The sequence below is a fragment of the Haliotis rufescens genome, unplaced genomic scaffold (assembly GCF_023055435.1).
Source record: "Haliotis rufescens isolate VD_foot unplaced genomic scaffold, xgHalRufe1.0.p SCAF_8, whole genome shotgun sequence".
NCBI lineage: Eukaryota > Metazoa > Mollusca > Gastropoda > Lepetellida > Haliotidae > Haliotis > Haliotis rufescens.
In genome coordinates, this window is record NW_025964372.1 from 44994315 (window position 1) to 45016540 (window position 22226).

A 22226-nucleotide genomic window follows, 5' to 3' on the forward strand; every position below is an offset into this window, starting at 1 on the left:
CATGTCGGGAATCGAACCCGGGTCTTCAGCGTGACAAGCGAACGCTCTACCCGACCGCCCCAGGTAACTTTGAAGATGGGCAGGCAGTTTTATAGGTCACCTGCCCGACTGTCTTTTTAAGTTTTAAAATTGTTTCAAGCACTGCATGGTGTTGACTGTTGCAGGGGACGGCGACATTGACAACTGCTGGAACAACCCGTGCCACCAGGGCAGATGTGTGGATGGATACAAGAACTTCACCTGTGTGTGTCCCCATAATTACAATGGAACCTACTGTGAGAACGATTTATGTAAGTCACACAACTTTCTGTTGCCAATATATATCGGACTATAGTTAATCTGCCATGGCTGGTGCGTTTTGCCACACACAACCTTCCTTGTCATGCCATGACAGCTTAACTATAGTAATATGAAGTACCCTATTCGACATAATAAGCACCCAGGGCGCTCTCAAAATTGGCAATAGGGGGCTCTTATTAGAATATTATTTTGGTGAAAAACAACAGAGTTGAAAGATCATTAATTTCGTGGTTTATGCTGACAGCCTGAAACGTTTATATACGACAGATATTATTTTTCCAGAAATTAATTGCCAAAATTAAGGGTGCATATAACAAACGTATTATTCACGAATAAATAGTCTTGTGTACAAAATACCAATCGGAAGGGGTGCTTATTGGGATTGTTCAGTAGCCAATATATTAGCAAATATCGCCGTGGGCACTTATTAGAGCGGGGCACTTATTACTTCGAATACGGTAATCGGGTGTTGCATTGTTTATGACTGATTTGTCAGGACCATACCCCTACTAGTGTTGTCAGCATAGTTTTAAACATATACTACTACTGTCTCTTTAGATCTTTCCAATATTCAACTGACACGCAAAAATAAATTTCAAAGTATTTTTAAGCTCAACTCGCGAACTATGTAGTAAAAAATGTAAATATACTCATCGCCAAAAAAAACAGGAACCATAGAAACATAGAGAAGTATGTACATTAAGCAGAGATTTTCCAATGTGTACCAGTTAATGACAAAACTAACAATCAGTCAAGTGTTACCACAAAGTGTCTTTATTCTTATCACGATGGGGCGGTCGGGTAGCATAGTGGTTAAAGCGTTCGCTCGTCACGCCGAAGACCCGGGTTTCGATTCCCGACATGGGTATAATGTGTGAAGCCCATTTCTGGTGTCCCCCGCCGTGATATTGCTGGAATATTGCTAAAAGCGGCATAAAACCCATCTTCCCGAGGCAAGTGAGTTAACTGACTATAAAAGTCCAGTTTCCACCCTTGCCGAACTAGGCTGGTATTATGGAGTTACATTTTGGCTGGGCTAACGAGTCTATGCGTAGTCCAATCAAAATCGCACACCGAAATCGAAATCCGGTTTGTAAAATGTCGTGCAGATTTCTGTCAATTGCAGGATTTGCAAAGCATGTGCACCGCCAACTCGTTGTCAACAGATATTTTCCAAGTCTTTTCATGTTTTCAATCAAGGTGCTCACGTGATTTGATGCACTTCGCTATGTAAGACCCGTTTTATCACAATATAGATCTTGATTACCAATCAGATCGTTTTGACTGGGCGCCACCATTTTGTTTGAATCAAATGCAAGTGATACGAGAGGTGGAATCTGATTGGTCCAGAAGGAACATAACTCGTAATAACCACTGGTGGTGCTACTGTCGAGCCCAGGAATTCCAGCCTAGTTCTGCAAGGGTGGAAACTGGACTTTTAAAGTCAGTTAACTCCCTTGCCTCGGGAAGATGCGTAAAACCATACTCACTCACTCACTCACTCTTATCACGATATGCTGCACATGATTTCAAAGCTTTACACGCTTATCCTGCATGAGACAAATGGTGCATCTCAAATCATGGATCTATGATGTCACATGTGATGTGTTCATGAGCATCGGTTCACACAACATACCAGTAATTTCATACATCGAACCAATATAATACCTCTTGAATGTGAGTAAGTCTTCATATATTAACCAACATAGATTGGTATTCCCGTTTCTTTTGTGGTGAGTATTTTGTCCTGTTTCTTATTGATTAACTTCACTTCATAAGAGACAAAATATTCAATATAGATTCCGGAGAGGAACAAAAATTGATATTACCAATTTGAATTACAAAAACATCCATATGATATGAGTACACTTGAAATACCTTCTGACTTACTAACACTTCCTAGCAGCTGTTGGTCAGAGCCGTATTCTTGGTATCAGCTAATGCTAGTATGCACTGTGGTGTGTGCTGATGTTAGTTAGGTCTCGGGCAAGCTAATCAGTATGTAGAACTGTCAATACGGCTTTGTTCCCATGGCGAGGCCCACTTTCAGTGTTTCTGCACCTTTGTGTGGAGCACGGAGACCTGCAATGGAAGATTGTACCTGTTCTTAAGGTGTTGGAATCTCATTACCACGTCTCAGGATTGCGTTTGTGTGAAATGCAGGGAGGTGTAGGATAGGCTGAAATACAGTGAGGTGTGGGTTAGGCCGATATACAGTGAGGTGTGGGTTAGGCTGATATACAGTGAGGTGTGGGTTAGGCCGAAATACAGTGAGGTGTGGGTTAGGCCGAAATACAGAGAGGTGTGGGTTAGGCTGAAATACAGTGAGGTGTTGGTTAGGCTGAAATACAGAGAGGTGTGGGTTAGGCCGAAATACAGAATACAGTGAGGTGTTGGTTAGGCTGAAATACAGAGAGGTGTTGGTTAGGCCAAAATACAGAATACAGTGAGGTGTGGGTTAGGCTGAAATACAGAGAGGTGTGGGTTAGGCTGAAATACAGAGAGGTGTGGGTTAGGCTGAAATACAGTGAGGTGTGGGTTAGGCTGAAATACAGAGAGGTGTGGGTTAGGCTGAAATACAGTGAGCTGTGGGTTAGGCTGAAATACAGTGAGGTGTGGGTTAGGCTGAAATAAATTGAGGTGGGTTAGGCTAAAAAGTACAGAGAGGTGTGAGTTATGCTGAAAAGGAGGGAGTTGTGACTTATGCTGAAATTAACTCTCTTGTCCAAGGCTGCAGTGGATGATGGCGCTAGAAATGGGGAATTCAGTATTTCTTTCTTCTTCTTTTTACCTCCTATATTTTGAAAAAACATTCAGTGATCTAGATTTATAAAAAGAAAAAAAAAAAGATGGCAGCTTTTTCTTTTTTCAATTTTATTCCCTCCGCCCACTTCTTACTTGACGGGGAAAATCTGAGATCCAAAATATAAAAATATAATGGCCCAGATTAAAACACCTGCTGAATGACTCACACAGGTTGTGATTGGGTGACAGGGAACTGTTGAAGCAAGGGCTGAGATATTGCAGGTAGTTGCACCACTGACGAATGTCTAGTTAACTCCACCATGCCCTAGGTTATGGTATAATTGCATTGAGCTGCACCTAACAGTTTGCCTTCACTGTAATTGATTAAGTTCCTGATTGCTTTTATGAGTAAAATTGCAAGTTAAGACTAGGATGCAGTGATCTGAAGGGTCACAAAATTGAAAGATTTATTAGCGATAATGCTTAATGTTAGTATGTTTTTTTCAATGAAAGTGCTTTACACTACCTATTTTCTTGTCCAAATTATGCTCAGATTAGATGTGAAAGCTATTATTATGTTAATGGATTTGACCTTTGAACCTTCCTGTTTGGTAACATCAGCCTAGACAAAGAAATACTGCTGAGAATCATTGACCCTGTACATCATTTCTTCTCTAAGAGCAAGGGCGGTCAGGTAGCCTAGTGGTTAAAGCATTCGCTCATCACGCTGAAGACCCAGGTTCGATTCCCAACATGGGTACAATGTATGAAGCCCATTTCTGGTGTCCCCCGCCGAGATACTGCTGGAATATTGCTAAAAGCGGCATAAAACCATTCTCACTCACTCACTCTCTAAGAGCAAAGGATTTGTCTAAACATGCACTCTTATATGTATCTCACCAACAACTGTATGTTATATTTGGGATAACACTTTCTGAGTAAAGTACAGATTCTTGTACTTTTTGGGTTGAGTCCCGTTCGGGACTCGAACCCACACTGCCAGAGTGAGGCACGAAATCGCCAGCACACAAAGTCAGCGATCTAACTCACTCAGCCACTGAGGCTTCCACAAAATGAAAGTCTGACTGATATGTACTGGAGAAAACAGGTCCAGATCATGTGTAAACCTATGTAAGCTGCGTATCTGCGTGAAATACGCATCAGAAATGCAGAAATATGCAGTAAAATATAATCCAAGCGTATCAAATACGCAACAAACATTACAGATACGCTACAAAAATAAAATTTGTTCGTATAATCAAAATATTGTGAAGTAACCCTGCGTATTCGATTAGCAAATCAGCAACTTATTTTGAAATTATAAACGGGCATTCCGTCAACCTTGCCAAACTCCACGATGACAGTTACATCATGATCATTTGCCATCACACTTTCATGTGGAAGTATTGTGGTATTTTTGAGTCCTATAAAGCTCTCGAACCCACACGACACCAGTTTGCAGGGACTAGATGAATAGTGTTTTTAAATATTTAACTTAAATACCCACATGTGTAAAAACTAGTGGGTAACAGAAATTTGAATACGCAGATAGAATTACTGATACCCAGTGATTTTAAAATGCATGGGTAAAATACCCACAACACCAAAAGCTTATCTGGAGCTCTGGTCAAGTGTTCATAGTTATTAAATAGGAGACAAACACACAAACTAACAAAGTACAATAAATAGTCAGCCACAGCCTCCTTCACTACGAGGCGTATTCAGGTGGGTTGGTTCGTCGTTTAACTCTGCACTCAGCAATATTCCAGCAGTATGACAGTCTGTAATTTTCTGTGAATAAAATATTTATTTTTAATTTCGTTTTAAAAGAAGGAATGCAAACTAACTTGGAGTGACATTCAGTTATCTGTGACTGACTCACGTTTTCTTATCACTGTTTAGTTTTCATCACAGAATAAAACAGTTTGAAGTCTCATTTATGAGGAAAAGTTGATAGAAAGGGTAATGTTGCACAGTGATAAATGGACAAGGCAGTAAGTGATGTATGCCTCAGCGATCATGACCAGATCGGTCTCAATAAAACAAGGGCAAGCAAGGTGTTAAATCACAAATATGGAACATTTATCATGCTTAGTTGTGTCCTCCGATAGAAGGGCGGTCGGGTAGCCTAGTGGTAAAAGCGTTCGCCGAAGACCCGGGTTCGATTCCCGACATGGGTACAATGTGTGAAGCCCATTTCTGGTGTCCCCCGCCGTGATATTGCTGGAATATTGCTAAAAGCGGCGTAAAAACCATACTCACTCACTCACTCCTTCGATAGAAAACATTTCTTATCTGTCAGGATTGATGGAAACTATTTCATCATTCTAACAATGCTATTTTAACTTTATGAACTTTATATGTAATTTTCCTGATATGTTTTTGTGAATTTAAAAAAAAATGTTTTTGGTATGTATAATTAGAACAATTAACGTCTTCGACGTAATAAGCGCCCCGGGCACTCTCAAAATTAGAAATAGGGGCTCTTACTAGAATATTACTTTGGTGAAAAAAACAGAGCTGAAAGATAAATTATGTGGTTTATGCTGACAGCCTGAAATGTTTATGTACGACAGATAAATTTTTCCAGAATTTAATTGCCCATAATTAAGGGTGCATATAACACATGAGTATTATACGCGAATAAATGAGTCTTGTGTACATTGATCAATCGGAAGGGGTGCTAATTGGGATTGTTCACTAGCCAATATATTAGCAAATATTGCCATGGGCGCTAAAAAATATAAGAGAAGGGCGCTTATTACGTCGAATACGGTACTAAGTAAATACAAAATGTGATTTGAATTGAAAATGTTTCAATGTCAGAGGCATATTCAATTTTTTATTCTCAAAGTTTGCTACGGATTTTAAAATTTATTTAAGTCTGATGACAGGAACCTTTTCTGTAGAATAATGTATAGCTTTAATCATGCAAGTAGTTGCCCTGAAACACCACGACAAACAATACACAAGTTGTTGTCAATACAAGTGTCATGTCATCATGTTTTTCCTACTAAATGCCTGTAAATATTTTTCAACATTTCTAGAATAATAAATAACTAATTACGCTTGTTATTGAAATCCAAATAATATTTGAACACTGATTTCATCTTACTCTGAAGATGAAATCAGTGTTCAAATATTATTTGGATTTTAAGAATATTTATGATATATAGACTGTCTGTCACCATCTGTCTGTTCAGTAATTCATCTAAATTCAAGAGAAGTGTTTTAGTTAAGGTAATACAATCTGCAGCCAAGTAGCAAGATAACCATTGTTCTCTTAACGAGTCGCTAATGACAGACTCTTTGATGATATTGCGTTGGCCATGAGATTAATTACTCTTACTTTTTATTCAGACATGTTTGAGACATTACACAAACAGTTATTGTCGCTTTAATAGGATTCGGTTAATCCAGGCTCCTGGCGTCTCTGTGGTATTTAGATCCATTGATCAAACAGAAAACAAAGGGACATGTTTAATAGACAATTCCTGCCTACGTCTAGTTTGTTTATTGATAGCCTTCAGCTGTAACTGTTAAGGAATCATGAACTGGTTATTATTCGGATACTTAATGTCAGGTGTGTTAAACACAGGCTTGCTGACAATACTAGACCTTTAAGTGGCGTCTTTACAAACTGTAGTATTATTTAAATTGTTTGATAGGCATTACTTAGAAGCGGACGGGTGGCAAAGTAGACATAATTTATTGTTAACATATCTTTTAATACTGTAAAGGCTATGTTTCGGTATAGATCCTTATACCGTTGTCAAGCAAGACTGTAGACACAATTTATGGATAACGACTTCTTTAATAGTGTAAAGGCGACGTTTTGGTATAGATTCTTGTACAATCGTTTATAGGATCTATACCGAAATGTTGCCTTTACAGTATTAAAGGAGTTGTTATCCATAAATTGTGTCTACTTTGTAGTAGTATTTATTTGTTAAGGAAGAGAATTTATGGAGGTCAACTTCTTTATTATGAGGAACACATTTCGGGGTATATGCTTACTCCTTCATCCAATGCATTCACTCCTCATAATAAAGAAGTTGACCTCCAAAAATTCTCTTCCTCATGTGTATCACTTCTAAATGCCTTTCAAAGACTTGATATTTATTTGTTGGTGGCTACTGCCACGCTTGGCAATATTGCATCTATATGACAGCTGTCTGTAATAATCGAGTCTGTACCAAACAATCCAGTGGTTGACATAGTGAGCACTGATCCACGTAAATGGGATACACAGAAATGCATCAACAAAGTCAGCATGACGGACCAGTTACTTGCGTCTTTTGAGAAGCTTTAGTGGATCAAGATCAGATGCCATAACCAGAATGTCCACAATCTCATTAAAATCAGACCTAAGTTCTCACTACCGCTAAACAAAGAGCTGAGGACATCCCATTACGGGTCACGTAAGACCGACCTTGCGCCAACTTTGACAGACCAATGGACTGACCAATCAGAAGGCAGCTTTCTCGTCATTTACGGCACTAATTTCAAATTGGCAACTACACTTCGAAACATATTTTGACAAATTCTCGATTATAAATTTGAAACCTAAACAAAAGAACATTCTGGAATGGCTAATAGATGGTCTAGATTGTATGGATTCAGTCGTTAAACCCGTAACTATCGTTCATAATATCCCGTTTTAATGTTTTCGAGGTTGTATGATTAGAAATCACATTCCGACTATCACTTTCATGATCTGGTAAACGAAAGACTGATTGGTCGGATGAAAAGTCGTTCTGACGTGACCCCCAGTGGGTTGTCTTCAGATCTTTGTTTAGTGGTAGCAAGAACTAAGGTCTGATTTTAATGAGATTGGAATGTCCATGGGTTGGCTGTGGTATCATTGAAGACAGGCACTAATATCTTCCTCAAGCAAGTGCCAGAGCACCTGTTCCAAAATGTCACAGAAACAAGAAAGATATTGTAATCCTTACGTCCACTCTGTCTTCATTGACAAAACTAGCTGCAGTCTTTACATTACAAGATATTAAAGAATATTTACACAAAGGTTTAGCAGAATTAAAGACTTATATCAAAGAAAATCTCAGCATTTTGTCATTAGCTTTCTTGTTTTCCCCACCTGTCTTTGGACGTCCTTGGTCTGCTCAAGGCATTGTTATCAAATGTAAATAATTTCTATGATTGCCTCTCTGTGTTTTCTTCATCTTCTGGGAGTTTCAGTTGGGGGAAGCTACCAGACGTTACGCATATAAGCTTTTAAATTATTAGCATCACGCTTGTCATAAGAAGAGACGAACAAGATCGGGTGGTCAGACATGCTGACTTGTTTGGTGCATGTCATATCCCAGTTGTGAAGATCGATTCTCCTGATGTCAATCACTGGATTGTCTAGTCCAGACTTGATTTTTCCAACCGCCATCCAATAGCTGGGGATCTGAGAGATTTTGCCCTTTGCAGAGCTCCAGATAAGCTTTTGGTGTGATGGGTATTTTACCATGTTTACCCATGCATATTAAAATCATTGGGTATCAGTAATTCTATCTGGGTATTCAAATTTCTGTTACCCACTAGTTTTTACACATGTGGGTATTTAAGTTAAATATTTAAAAACACTATCCATCTAGTCCCTGCAAACTGGTGTCGTGTGGGTTCGAGAGCTTTATAGGACTCAAAAATACCACGATACTTCCACAAGAAAGTGTGATGGCAAATGATCATGATGTAACTGTCATTGTGGAGTTTGGCAAGGTTGACGGAATGCCCGTTTATAATTTCAAAATTAGTTGCTGATTTGCTAATCGAATATGCAGGGTTACTTCACAATATTTTGATGATACGCACAAGTTTTATTTTTGTAGCGTATCTGTAATGTTCATTGCGTATTTGATACGCTTGGATTTTACTTTACTGCATATTTCTGCATTTCTGTTGCCTATTTCACGCAGATAAGTAGCTTATCTGGAGCTCTGCCTTTGTTTTTGTAATGTTGGTACCAAGAGTAGGGGGAGGGATCTGTACCTGTCGCCTGGAGCTAGTACACAGTACTGATACCTCAACTGTATCGTGATACACACCTTTGTTCAACTACTCGGCATCACTTTCAATTATGTTCAGATATGACACGGGCGGTCGGGTAGCCTAGTGGTTAAAGCGTTCGCTCGTCACGCCGAAGACCCGTGTTCGATTCCCGACATGGATACAATGTGTGAAGCCCATTTCTGGTGTCCCCCGCCGTGATATTGCTGGAATATTGCTAAAAACGGCGTTAAACCTCACTCACTCACTCAGATATGACAAGCAAGAGCTACATGCAAAATGTTTCAGTAAGCCAACATATGAACACACGCGCAGTGATCATCTGAACCAATAAATCTTTCAACATAGCATCATAAAATGTACAAAACACTGAAGGGAGGATTCAGTGACTGCACAGCTTTAATTCAGTATGATGAATTGTGAAGTCCAAGGTATGTCTCTATTATGATGACAGAGCACCCAGACAGTATGGTGGACATTTTGATTTAGGAGATTATCCTACCAGTCAGTGTGACATCTGCCCTTGACAGACTACAGCTCCTGGCGTGGGTGGGATCTGGTTAAAACTAGGGGTGTCACGGTAAATCAAAATATCCATATATCGCTATTGGTAAGCACTTAAAGTCAATAAATCAATTGTTAAATCAGTTTCCGATAATACTATTGATTGTATTTACCATATCATGCGATTGAGTCACTGAAACACGCTCACTTACGCAGCCAAGTGAGGATAAGAGTTAACTGCCCTTGATGCTTAGCAACCGATCTTTCTTAAAGTAAAATGGCGGAGGGTGACAGTCAAGTGGAGATTGTGGAGAGTGTTTGGAAGTCTTTTTGCTATGCTTAAGAAAATTACAAGCTTGACAGGAAAGGTGTTGGATGCCGAAAGTCCATCTAAAATGATACACTGAAAACCATTGATATTTATTGCAATAGGTGCTTGCAACATCAATAGTAATCGCAATAGTTTCTTTCAGTATCAATAGTTATCGCAATAGTGATTTCCAGACCAATAGTCACCCCTAGTTAAAACGTCTGTTCCTCTGGGCGATCAACATCATGCTTATCATAACTGGCCTAGTGGTTCAAGTGTTGGCTCATTGTGCTGAAGAACCAGGTTCAATTCTGCCCAGATGGTTGGGGACATGGTTAAAATGCCTGATACTCTGGGTCAGCAACATCATGCTTATCATAGCTGGCCTAGTGGTTCAAGTGTTGGCTCATTGTGCTTAAGATACAGGTTCGATTCTGCTCACATGGGTGGGGACATGGTTAAAACATGGTATTATTTTACTTTCCATATTAAAACTTTGCTTACCATGAATAGAAATTAATTTAAATCATTCACAACGGATTGCACGTTCTGTACACCTGGTGTGTGTTTTCAAGACACGGGAAATAGTGTGCTTCTTCATGACTTATTTACTTTCTTCACTGCTTCCAAATGCCCATCAAAGAGTTTGTTCATTATCCTTCCAATTCTTTCGTTAAACATGGACACCCTTTTCAATTTCTGTTTCAGAAATCTAACATTTGAATGTGTATTTTAAGGTAATATATTCTCAGTTAACAATTCGATGATACCCGACAATAACAACATGCTTTGGTGAAAATTCATGAATTTTCCATACACAAATGATCCATTCATTTGCAGAATTTCAGCTTTCTCGCTGTGTGTGTATACAGATGGAAGCTCATGCAGCTATGCATATAGTCAGTGTTGGAAGCACCCGTGGGGCTGTGTGTTTCACCTGTTTATTCAGAGTGTTCACCAGCAGGTGATAATGATTACAATGAGGGTAATTCCCCTCCTGTCTCTGGTAGGTCATCATGACCTTCCGCCCACGCGTCATGTTGGTCTAATGACAGCACCTGATGCAGACGGGTTGAATCATTGACTGAACTGCCAGGCCACATGATCTGATGCAGGCAGGGGTTGAATCATTCTCGAACTGCCAGGTCACATGACCTGATGCAGGCAGAGGTTGAATCATTGACTGAATTACCAGGTCACATGATCTGATGCAGACAGAGGTTGAATCATTGACCGAACTGCCAGGTCACATGATCTGATGCAGACGGGTTGAATCATTGACCGAACTGCCAGGTCACATGATCTGATGCAGACAGGGGTTGAATCATTGACCGAACTGCCAGGTCACATGACCTGATGCAGGCAGGGGTTGAATCATTGACCGAACTGCCAGGTCACATGACCTGATGCAGACAGGGGTTGAATCATTGACCGAACTGCCAGGTCACATGACCTGATGCAGACAGGGGTTGAATCAATGACCGAACTGCCAGGTCACATGACCTGATGCAGACAGGGGTTGAATCATTGACCGAACTGCCAGGTCACATGACCTGATGCAGACAGAGGTTGAATCATTGACTGAATTGCCAGGTCACATGATCTGATGCAGACGGGTTGAATCATTGACCGAACTGCCAGGTCACATGACCTGATGCAGACAGGGGTTGAATCATTGACCATTGACCATGTCACATGACCTGATGCAGACAGAGGTCAAATTACCAAGTCACATGACCTGATGCAGGCAGGTGTTGAATGTTTGATGTAAGCAACATGTTATGTTTAATTATGACATTTAATTTACCGACCGTATGTGTTGAAGGCCGACGATGCACAACAAATTGTGATGTTTAGACTCATGACTGAGTTTGTGACTGCAGGAAGTGGAACTCGTATTTGATGATGGAGATAGCGAAGTCTGAATTTTGTTTCACATTTCTTTTTTGTTTTCGAGGATTGAGGGTGTTTATTAACGCTTGGAAGAAATTGCTGTTGTGTCATATCAAACTGAGCAAGATCTTCTTGTAGTGTTTTCAGTCAATAGGGGATGCCATTTGTGTCTAGTTCTCAAATAGTTTGAATATTTTACTAAGGTGTCACAGACTGTCATTATATGCACATATGGGTGGACAGTGTATGCAGGCAATGATAGCTCATTGTTATAGTTTATCAAAGGACAATAATGAAATCATAATCTTAGCTGAACACTCACAATCAAGAACAAACATGAGCGATATGAGACCTTGTTAAATGTAGAGCAATGCCGATTGGTTTGGTGCCACTGTGAGCATTATTCAAGAATATTGCAGCAACATTCCAGTAACATTTCAGCAATAATCCAGCGATGTCACAGAATATTCCAGTTGTCTGAGGTTTTTACAATTTGACTTTTGGTGTTCCGGCTTCAGTTGTTTGGTTGCCATGATTTTGTTTCAAGGTTTGACAGCACCGTACCCGTGCTTGTGGGTTTCACCGGAGTGGTTGACGTTTAAGACCTGCATCAGGCTGTCCCCCACGTGAAGCTGTCACGCCATGTTCCAACTGAAATACTGCTGAAAGTCTCTAGGCATCACTCACTCACTCACTCACTCACTCACTCACTCACTCACTCACTCACTCACTCACTCACTCACTCACTCACTCACTCACTCACTCACTCACTCACTCACCCTCTTACCAATACTCACTAATGGAAACCCCACCCATGTGCACTGTTACAGTAACAGGACACCGATCCCATCCATAGACGAAGCAGCAGCTGTGTTATGGAGGATGTGCCAAATAATCCTCACACACTGCCTGTATTGATTACCTGGATACATTAATGATATACATGTGTATATACGTCATTCATATACACCATGTGCAGTATAACACCTGTCTACTGAAAGGTCACGTGACACGTAGATTGTGGTCAATCAAAGCATGTTTGTTGTCCGTGACTCACTCACGACCAAGTGTCTGAAATAGCTTGGGGTTGAATGTGAGAAGATTGTGTCAGAGGTTTGGTATGGGGGTGTGTTTCTTTGTACCAGTGTATATCTCAGTGGCTGTAGGTGATCAGGAAGGTGGTATTGCCAGTTACGTAATTCCTGTTCAGCAAAGGAAATGCTCAAGTTTTCATTTTTTTCAGAAAAATGTTTTATTCTAGTGTAATATATGAGAACATGGAATAAGATACTTTAATTATTCTTTTGTAAACATTGATTGTTAAGATCGATCAACAAGGAACAGATTTTGTCAACAAGGCAAAATATATCACATTTCATGTTGAATCCGCCTTTGTTGTAACTGCAAAACCAGACTTTTTTGGGATAAAACTACAAGCCTAAATAAAAAGATTCTTAAATACATCTTGCAACACTGTATTTTTCATGGCAGACAATTTAGTTTTTTCAACATTCTGAAACATAATTAAATTTTTCAGGCATTTGTGGGACAATACATTTTTTCAATGAAATCCCAGAACATCCCCCCCCAACCCCCCTGAATATAGAATGGTCGGTCCTTTATAAAGAATCTAGTTGGTTTTGATGAAAATTTAATGATTAATTTATTTTAAGAAAGAGAATATATGGATGTCAACTTCCTTATTATGAGGAACACAACGTTTCGTAGTATATACTTACTCCTTCATCAAGTGAATGAAATACATGTACATATATATGTACATATATATGCCCTATGCCTCATGGCATACATTCACCTGATGAAGGAGTAAGTACATACTCTGAGACGTTGTGTTCCTCATAATAAAGAAGTTGACATCCATATGTTCTCTTCCTTATGTGTATCACTTCTAAATGCCTTTCAAAGACCTAATTTATTTTAACCAAATTATGAAGTACTATTTTAACAGTTTTCTGGCAATTAAGAAGATAAATTGGTTAGTATATAATATAATAAGAATGAAATAAACTGTCCATCACCTATGAGGGCTATTTGTATGAGTAGACCTACTTTGTGGTCACATTAAGTACTGGGTGCTACTTGTGTTCTAGTGGTGGACAATAACTCCCATATAGTATACCATGTTGTGTGTCATGCCGGACAGACCGTCTCCGTGTTCTAGTGAGAGAGCATCCGCCCAGAGAGCGGAAGGTCCGCAGTTCGATCCCCGGCCGCGACATACCAAAAGACGTTAAAAGATGGTACTTGTTGTTACCCTGTCTGGTGCTCGGCATTAAGGGGCTAAAACAAGGACTGGTCGGCTCGGAGTCAGTATACTGTGTTTGAGTGGGGTATTCATGTTAAACTGCAGCATGGTATCTCATTGGGCTAGCACTATAAATCGGCATCAGTCTAAGCTGTACAAGCAGCCACACACACATGCATTCATGTTGCTTTCGGAGAGCAGTAATCTTGGACACGACGTTAAACCCCACTTAACCTCACCACCACCACCACCTAATGCTGGACACTCTATTGATTCATCGTCTCCTGCCTACAGGTGCTTGCCTGACAGTGATGGCCTCCACATCCAATTAATCTGGTTGTTGTCCTGTGGAATGCAGTCCGAAATTAATGGAAGCTTTCATGTGTGAAGTATTTATATCCGACAGATAAATACATCTCAGCTTCACAAGTCTATGACACGGTTCCTCAATCCCATAAACAACGAAATATTGACTGCAGGGGGGTATTGATATGTTGTGTCAGTCACCATGAACTAGTCTTGTTTGAGGAAGAGAATTTATAGATGTCAAATTCTTTATTATGAGGAACACAATGTTTCGTAGTATCTACTTACTAGTATCTAGATACACCGAAATGTTGTGTTCCTCTTAATAAAGAAGTTGACATCCATAAATTCTCTTCCTTATGTGTATCACTTCTAAATGCCTTTCATAAGTGTCATGTGCTTGATCTATATACTCTACGACCCGTGAAGATTCCGGGGTAGAATAGGTCTTCAGCAACCCATGCTTGCTGTAAAAGGCGACTATGCTTGTCGTAAAAGGCGACTAACGGGATCGGGTGGTCAGGCTCGCTGACTTGGTTGATTCATGTCATCGATCCTAATTGCGTGGATCGATGCTCATGATATTAATCACTGGATTGTCTGGTCCAGACTCGATTATTTACAGACCACCGTCATATAGCTGGAATATTGCTGAGTACGGCATTAAACAACAAACCAAACCAAAACTATATACTCTACTCTTTGATATCACTATAGTTAGTATCTAGGCCATGTCAGATTAACTATAATCATATAAAAAAATGAGTGTTCTGTAACTACTTTTGAGTCACATAAAAAGATTTACAACATTCCTCTTGGTCAATTTATGTCAATATATTGTTTCTCCTGTCTTTTTAACCTGTGTCAGAAAATATGACTCATTCATGATAATGACAGGTAAATTAGAAAAGTATTCAGAAAGAAGTAGTGAAAGTAAATTTCTTTATAATATTATAATTAATTTTATGCAAAATATTGATCAAGGACAAATAAGGTAATATATTTACATCTAAAATCTACATTTTCGTCATGTGAAAAACTCACAAAGGAATGACAAATATGTTTGTTTTAGAAGAAGCCATAACACATGTAAAGTATTGATCAGATAGGCTGAAATTATATATTTACTGAATAATGCCCCCATACATCATCAGTGAGTTGACTTTCTAACCATCACCCACCTCCACAACCCTGGGAAGACTCCAGGTGTGTTTCACACCTGTACCTGGCCACATCGCTACCCTGACTCAGCCACGCTCTACCTGTCGTCCCCTTTACCGGAAGTAAACGACTTGAACACTCGACAGTTAGTCAGCCTTACAGCCAGGGGCAAGATTGAACAGGGATCCTCGTTAACCTGTACTTACCTGGACTGTCTTCAGGTAGCCTGTACAACCAACTCTTACCTGGTAATTATGACCAGGTGAAATAAGGGCTGTATAGTGTGTCCAGACCTCATTTGTGTGAGAATCTTTGCCAGAGGAGCTAGTTGGCCCGGTTGGCTGAGCGAGGTGAATTCTGTGGCCTATTGTTATGGTGGTCGGCTGGTTTACAAGGATGGGACGAGGCTTTCTCTGGCATGGCCTACATTATTTCAAGGACTGAGTTTCAGACATTGTAGGATGTGTTTTATCAACTACGGCTTCAGCAACCTGCTTGGAGTGGATTAATTACCTGTATAAACACAGCCAGGTATTGAATTTGGTGACACCAGTCAACACACAGGACTAGTCAGCTTGTGGTTGTTGTTGCTGGAATTAGGTGTGCCTTCAAACTGGCCCAAGTCAGGGCCACCTAATCAGGAGACTGTTAATTACTACCTGAGATTTGCTGGGAAGGTTGTAAATCAACTAGAGATACCTGGCGGTTTCAATCCCCCCTGTGACCTCATTTGACTAGGATGTGCAAGATGCATCACTCTATGATTGAATGACGGATCGATGGGGAGACAGACAAACCCTAATGTCACAATTGTGCTCATTTCGGGGCAGGAATTCCATCAGTTTGATAGTTATGGGAAACCCAAGGACAGGTTGTGATCGAGTATACTAGGATCTTCCTCGGATTGTGGAACTGTGGATTATTTATTTGGACTTGTGTGTGTGTTGTGGAAATATGTTCGTGACTTCCTTCAAAATGGTGCATGTGTTGTGGGTGATATTGACTGTGATATTTTTGAGCGGGGATAGTTTGCAGCAGACAAGCCCCACGAACACAACAGGTAAGTGGCGATGGTGAATGTTGATGGTGAAATAAATATAAACAATTTACTTTTGATTGCTAAGGTTTTTAGTTACGATCTGAACTATTAATGAGTTAAATAAGGTGTAAATATTAAAGAAAATTTATATGCTTCACTTCAATAATTTTGAAGCCAGTTGCTCACTTAGTATTGAATATGTGTTCAAGAACCAACCCAAATGTTGTGATGGACAAGAGGATGTATTGCCAATCTAGGATGTGGATTTATTCTTAAAGCAATGGAATGTATACAACTCAAAAGATGTTAAAGAAAACCTGATTCTTTCATATAACTATAGTTAATCTGTCATGTCAGAGTATATAGAAATTTGAAAGAAGCAAGTGCTCTCCGACTGCTTTGAGTCATTTCCTAAACTTTTGTCAGTCTATTGGTGTTATGTTGATTATTATTTGTTTATCTGTTTATCAAAGTATAACGGGGGTGAACGTAATCCTGAAAGAATTGTTTACAAGGACAAAGTAACATGTAGCTTATCCCATGGTAGGAAGTTATGTGAATTAAAAATATTGTTTCTGTTTTGCTGATTATCAGCAGAGGAAATACTTATTCTAGATAAAGATGACCTCTCCTTCATCATTCAGATAAGGGTGACAATATGTTATTGTGGCTGCTGACTTTGATAGACATATCAGTGATACTGACCAATGCACAGACACACGAAACAGACACACTTTTAAGACAACATCTACCATTTGTCTATGAGGATATTAAAACCTATTAACATTTAGGCTAAGCTTTAGTCTCTGAAATTGAAATATTTTAAGTTTTTTTTGGTGTAAAATTGACTTTTAGTATGTATTTAAAAGGATCTCTGAATCTGTTCATCTTCTAGATTTGCCAAAGTATTGTAGACTTGCTTTGGGTATTTTTGTTTTAGAGTCTGTATATACATGATATAAGATTCACATCTTATGATATTTTTCTACATGCAACAAATGCAAAAGGTATATCTTTTGAAACTCTCTCTCTCTCTCTCTCTCTCTCTCTCTCTCTCTCTCTCTCTCTCTCTCTCTCATAACTATAACACTAGCATTGAAAGTATTGTCAAATTCAGCTCTGATACAGTATTCTTTCATGACATATTAACTATGGTCATATGAACAAACTGGGTGTTCTTTAACTTCTTTTGAGTTGTATATATTGTGTGTTGTATTTATGTGACATCTGCTGCAGAAGTTGGTGTGTTTTGCTGATCACACTGATGAACCCTTCGTCTGATTCCCTAGACTAACATTCAGTCTCTAAGTCCGGATAAGAATTTATTTCAGTCTCTAGAAAGTCTATGTTATTATGTTTTTGTTAAATTGTCTAAAATAGAAATTAGGAGTCTAAAGAATCTCCTCATTTTCAAAGTGAAGAAATCTAGTTTTGACAAAGAATTGAAGACTTATTTGGGATGTTTAGGCTGTGTTTCAGGGTCAATAGGAGTGAGTATGGTTTTATGCCGCTTTTAGCAATATTCTAATAATATCACAGCGGAGGACACAGAAATGGACTTCACACATTGTGCCTATGTAGGGAACGTGTAGGGAATTGAACCCGGGTGTTCAGCATGACAAGTGAACACCTTAAGCACAAGGCTGTCGGAGAAACTATGATTGTATGTGTCCAAAGTGTCAAGCCTAGATTAGTTTATGGCTCTATAACTTTATTAAATCTGTTTTTATACTGTAGTTTTACATTATGTCCTTGTTAGATGGTGAAGGGGCGGTCGGGTAGCCTAGTGGTTAAAGTGTTCGGTCGTCACGCCGAAAACCCGGGTTCGATCTTCGACATGGGCACAATGTGTGAAGCCCATTTCTGGTGTCCCCCGCCGTGATATTGCTGGAATATTGCTAAAAGCGGCGTAAAACCAAACTCACTCACTGTTAGAATGTGTAGAAAACTAGTGTCCCAACAACACCTGTTATAACAATTACATATCAGAAACGTATATCAAAATGTCAACTATTAGAAAAATGTAAATATTTACTGATTCTATTGTTTAGACGTGATTCTGACATTTCATGTAGTAATCATTTCTATATCCCCACACACTAAACATGTCTCCACATTCCAGTGTAATTTATGACAATATCATTAATGTAAGGTATTTTCCTGTTGAGGGAAGGTAGAAATCAATAAAACTCAACCTAATGAATTAATGTGTACAGGTAAATGTTCAGTGTTCGATGTTGGTAGGCCAGTTTATAATCAATGCTCAAACGTTTATGCCCCAAGCTTCTATTCTATACCATCGACAAGAAAAGAGCTTTCACATGGTCTTTCATTGTGCTCCACAACTCACGATTAAATACGTCGATAACCATTGAGCCTGTAGTTTGATTCACTCTCATCATGCTCATTGGAATGCAAACTATTTATGGTCTACATATTTCCGTCATTATCGTGTTTGTGTGACTGATCGTCAATTCCCTGTAGGGCTTTATGTGCAAATACGCTAAGTAGATAATGTATAGCGTGAATATACCTTATATAAACTAACTAGTGTATGTATCGTCCTTGTACTTATCTGTATGGAAAACCTATAGTAATTCTACTTGTACTAGTCCTGCGGTTTTACTATTGTGCTTTTTGTTTGGGTATGTAGGTTGGTTAAAGTTTCTAATAGTGAACTTTCCTCAGGGAGTGTGTTAATGATATAATATTATATGACAATACTGTATATTTTAACAGCGCATTAGCTGCATGTGCGTTGGAGACACATGATAATAATTGCGTATTCCTAAATGCAAAGATTCGTGTACAGTTCTTGGAAGAACGTGAGAACATTGGCGTCGAAGGCTTGCGGTACATACAAGTTTACTTTGTACAGGTAGATGTATATATACAAGAAGCACTGGGCCAGGTCAGCACATAGTGATAGTGGTGGTCTTGGTGCCCCGGAGCACCCAGCCTAACCTAACCTGGCTGGCTGAGGGCAAGACCTCGATTTTCATCTCTGGACCAAAGCTTATTTCCAAGGTCACCTGAAGGGGATTAATCTACAGTTGATTATCAGTGACATAGTTTCTCAGCTCATTCAGGATGGCAGACAATGGGGATTAACAATGGGGATTAACAATGGGGATTAGCTTCTTAAAGTAAAGGCAACTAAGTCATTCAAGACATATACATGTCATGGCTACATGTCATGGCCTTTGATAATAAATGTTCATTAAGACAATGGTGTCCCAAATCAGTAGCTGTGACAATTTTGTCAGCAAAATGTTTAGCCCTCCTAAAAAATGACCCAAATCTGGAATCCTAACCATTTATCTTTCTTCTCATTAATCTCGAGTTGCACCATCCTCCTTATCCCCATCCTGGTATTGTCTGCCCATGCTTCCTGCCACTGTCGTAAATTTGTTGTGCTTAAATAAACCAGCCATCATCTTCATTTGAAAACCAGCAGTTATTGACATACTGCAAGCTGACCTTTTTCAAAGAAAAAAGCCGAAAATAAAGGTTTGGCTCCTTTGTCCAACTAGAATGGGGACAAGAGTTTCCTGAAACTGATGTGGATACATGGATGACATTTTGCCTACATCATTAAGGGATAAATATGGTGATCCTGTTAGAAAATCATCATCAAAAATGTATATTTCACAGTTATATTTTATTGACATGGTACACCGATTCTGGGAACCGCTAGAGATGACATTTAGAATACATCAATAAGTCATCAATATGTTATCATGTTTGAAAACCGCCATGGAGAATTAATATTTTACAGAGTTGTGGCCCCGGTTTGGTTGGGTTTGTTTCCAGAGGATATACATGATATACGTTATAAAACGTTTCATATATCATCACGAAGTAGTAGATATATCAGGCAAGTGCTGAACAGGTGCCTTTGATCTTCTGGAATGTATAGAATTTATATCTTTGTTTTTCAAAGGTTGGTTCCTATCAAATGTGGATACCGTATTCGACATTATAAGCGCCAAGGGCGCTCTCAAAACTAGAAAAAGGGGGCTCTTATTAGAATATTATTCTGGTGAAAAAACAACAGAGTTGAAAGATAAATTTCGTGGTTTATGCTGACAGCCTGAAATGTTAATATACGGCATATATATTTTTCCAGAATTTAATTGCCCATACTTAAGGGTGCATATCACACACGAGTGCGTATTATACGCGAATAAATAAGTCTTGTGTACATTGATCAATCCGAAGGGGTGCTTATTGGGATTGTTCACTGGTCAATTTATTAGCAAATATCGCCGTGGGCGCTTATTAGAGCGGGGCGCTTACGTCCTTTTTGCTGGTGCCAAGTCTTCGTTATTTCTCCTTGAAACTTTTCAAATGTATAGGCTGGTTTGTACTTTGTTGTTTACACCACACTCAGAGACTCGGCAGTCTTTAAATAGTCATGTCTGGACCAGACAGTCCAGTGATTGATATCATGAGCATCCATCTTAGGATTTTATGACATTCATCAACTAAGTCAGAAGGCCTGATCACCGGATCCTGTCAGTCTTCTGTTGCTAGCAGGGATACCTGTGAAGATCCGGGTTAGAATAGGTCTTCAGCAACCTATGCTTACCGTACAAGGCGAATATTTTTGCCAGGCTCACTGACTTAAAAAAAAATTGGTTGATGCGTGTCATCGTATCCCAATTGTTTGGATCCATGCTCATGATATAAACACTGGATTGTCTGGTCCAGACTCTATTATATACAGACCGCCGTTGTATATTTGGAATATTGCTGAGTGCGGCGTTAAACAACAAACAAACATATCACAAGCAGGGGTAGCTGAGGATCTCTTCAAACTGGGAACTTCATGCGGTTTGGGGCTAGTTAGGACTTATGCCTATCATTTTCACAGAAATCAAATATTATGTATTTGCATTTGTAAGCATGCAAGGATGGCAGAGAATAAAAATGTCTGTGTCCTTGTTTATTTTCTTAGGAATTATGGTGTCAGCTTCCAGGTCGCGATGTATTCTGTGGGAAATGAGACATTGTCTCGGTTAGAGTTGTAACATAAAAGTGGGTCCACGATATGATATGTATCCGGATACCATGGGTGTGATACAATCCTGATGTATTGTATCGTGGGCCTCATTTGGGATACAATACAGTATCGCCTACGGTGACACCACTACTTTGTGTGTAATTAGGGTTGCCATGCCAACACATTATAAGCTTTGTTCAAGACAAACAGTTCAAGTTTTAAGTGACTGGAATCAAACTTGCTTAGTGGGTATTTAAAGAAGGTTGTGTGTATTGAAATTTCTGTTTTTCTTACGGAAGCTGCAAGTTTAGGGCTGGCCTGTTTAGCAGCCTTGTATGTAGTGATATCGAGGTTGGCGAGTTAAACAACGTTTTATTTAAATAGTAACGCAAACAAACACACCCCACACAATTGGCTTAATGGTAAAAAGGAAACATTTGTGGTATGCACGGCCCTCCAGAAGGCTTCGATGTTTGCCATTTACTATTCCAACACACGGTGTAATATTTAGAATATCCTCGATTAAATAGGAATATGAGGTCTTATAACACATGGGTTTGTTGTGTTGTCTGTGGCCTTGTTGGAGGGGATGTGGGATGAATGTTTGTTTTGTGAGGCAGTGTAAACAGTACGCCATAGAGAGATAATTGAAAGCTGTTTAATCCGTTTATGTCAATTA

At 39.3% G+C, this 22226-nt stretch overlaps 1 protein-coding gene across 2 annotated transcripts in view; it reads left to right on the forward strand.

Moving 5' to 3' along the window:
- LOC124143543 (protein crumbs-like) overlaps window positions 1–22226 on the forward strand; it is a 140049-nt gene that overhangs the window by 62347 nt on the left and 55476 nt on the right. Inside the window, exon 3 of one of the 2 annotated variants that reach the window (XM_046512542.2) lies at window positions 165–290. In XM_046512542.2, coding sequence (XP_046368498.2) covers window positions 165–290 — 126 coding nt within the window. Of the gene's footprint in view, window positions 1–164; window positions 291–15618; window positions 16564–22226 lie in introns of those variants that run through there. The other variant, XM_046512543.2, reaches the window with a different exon arrangement.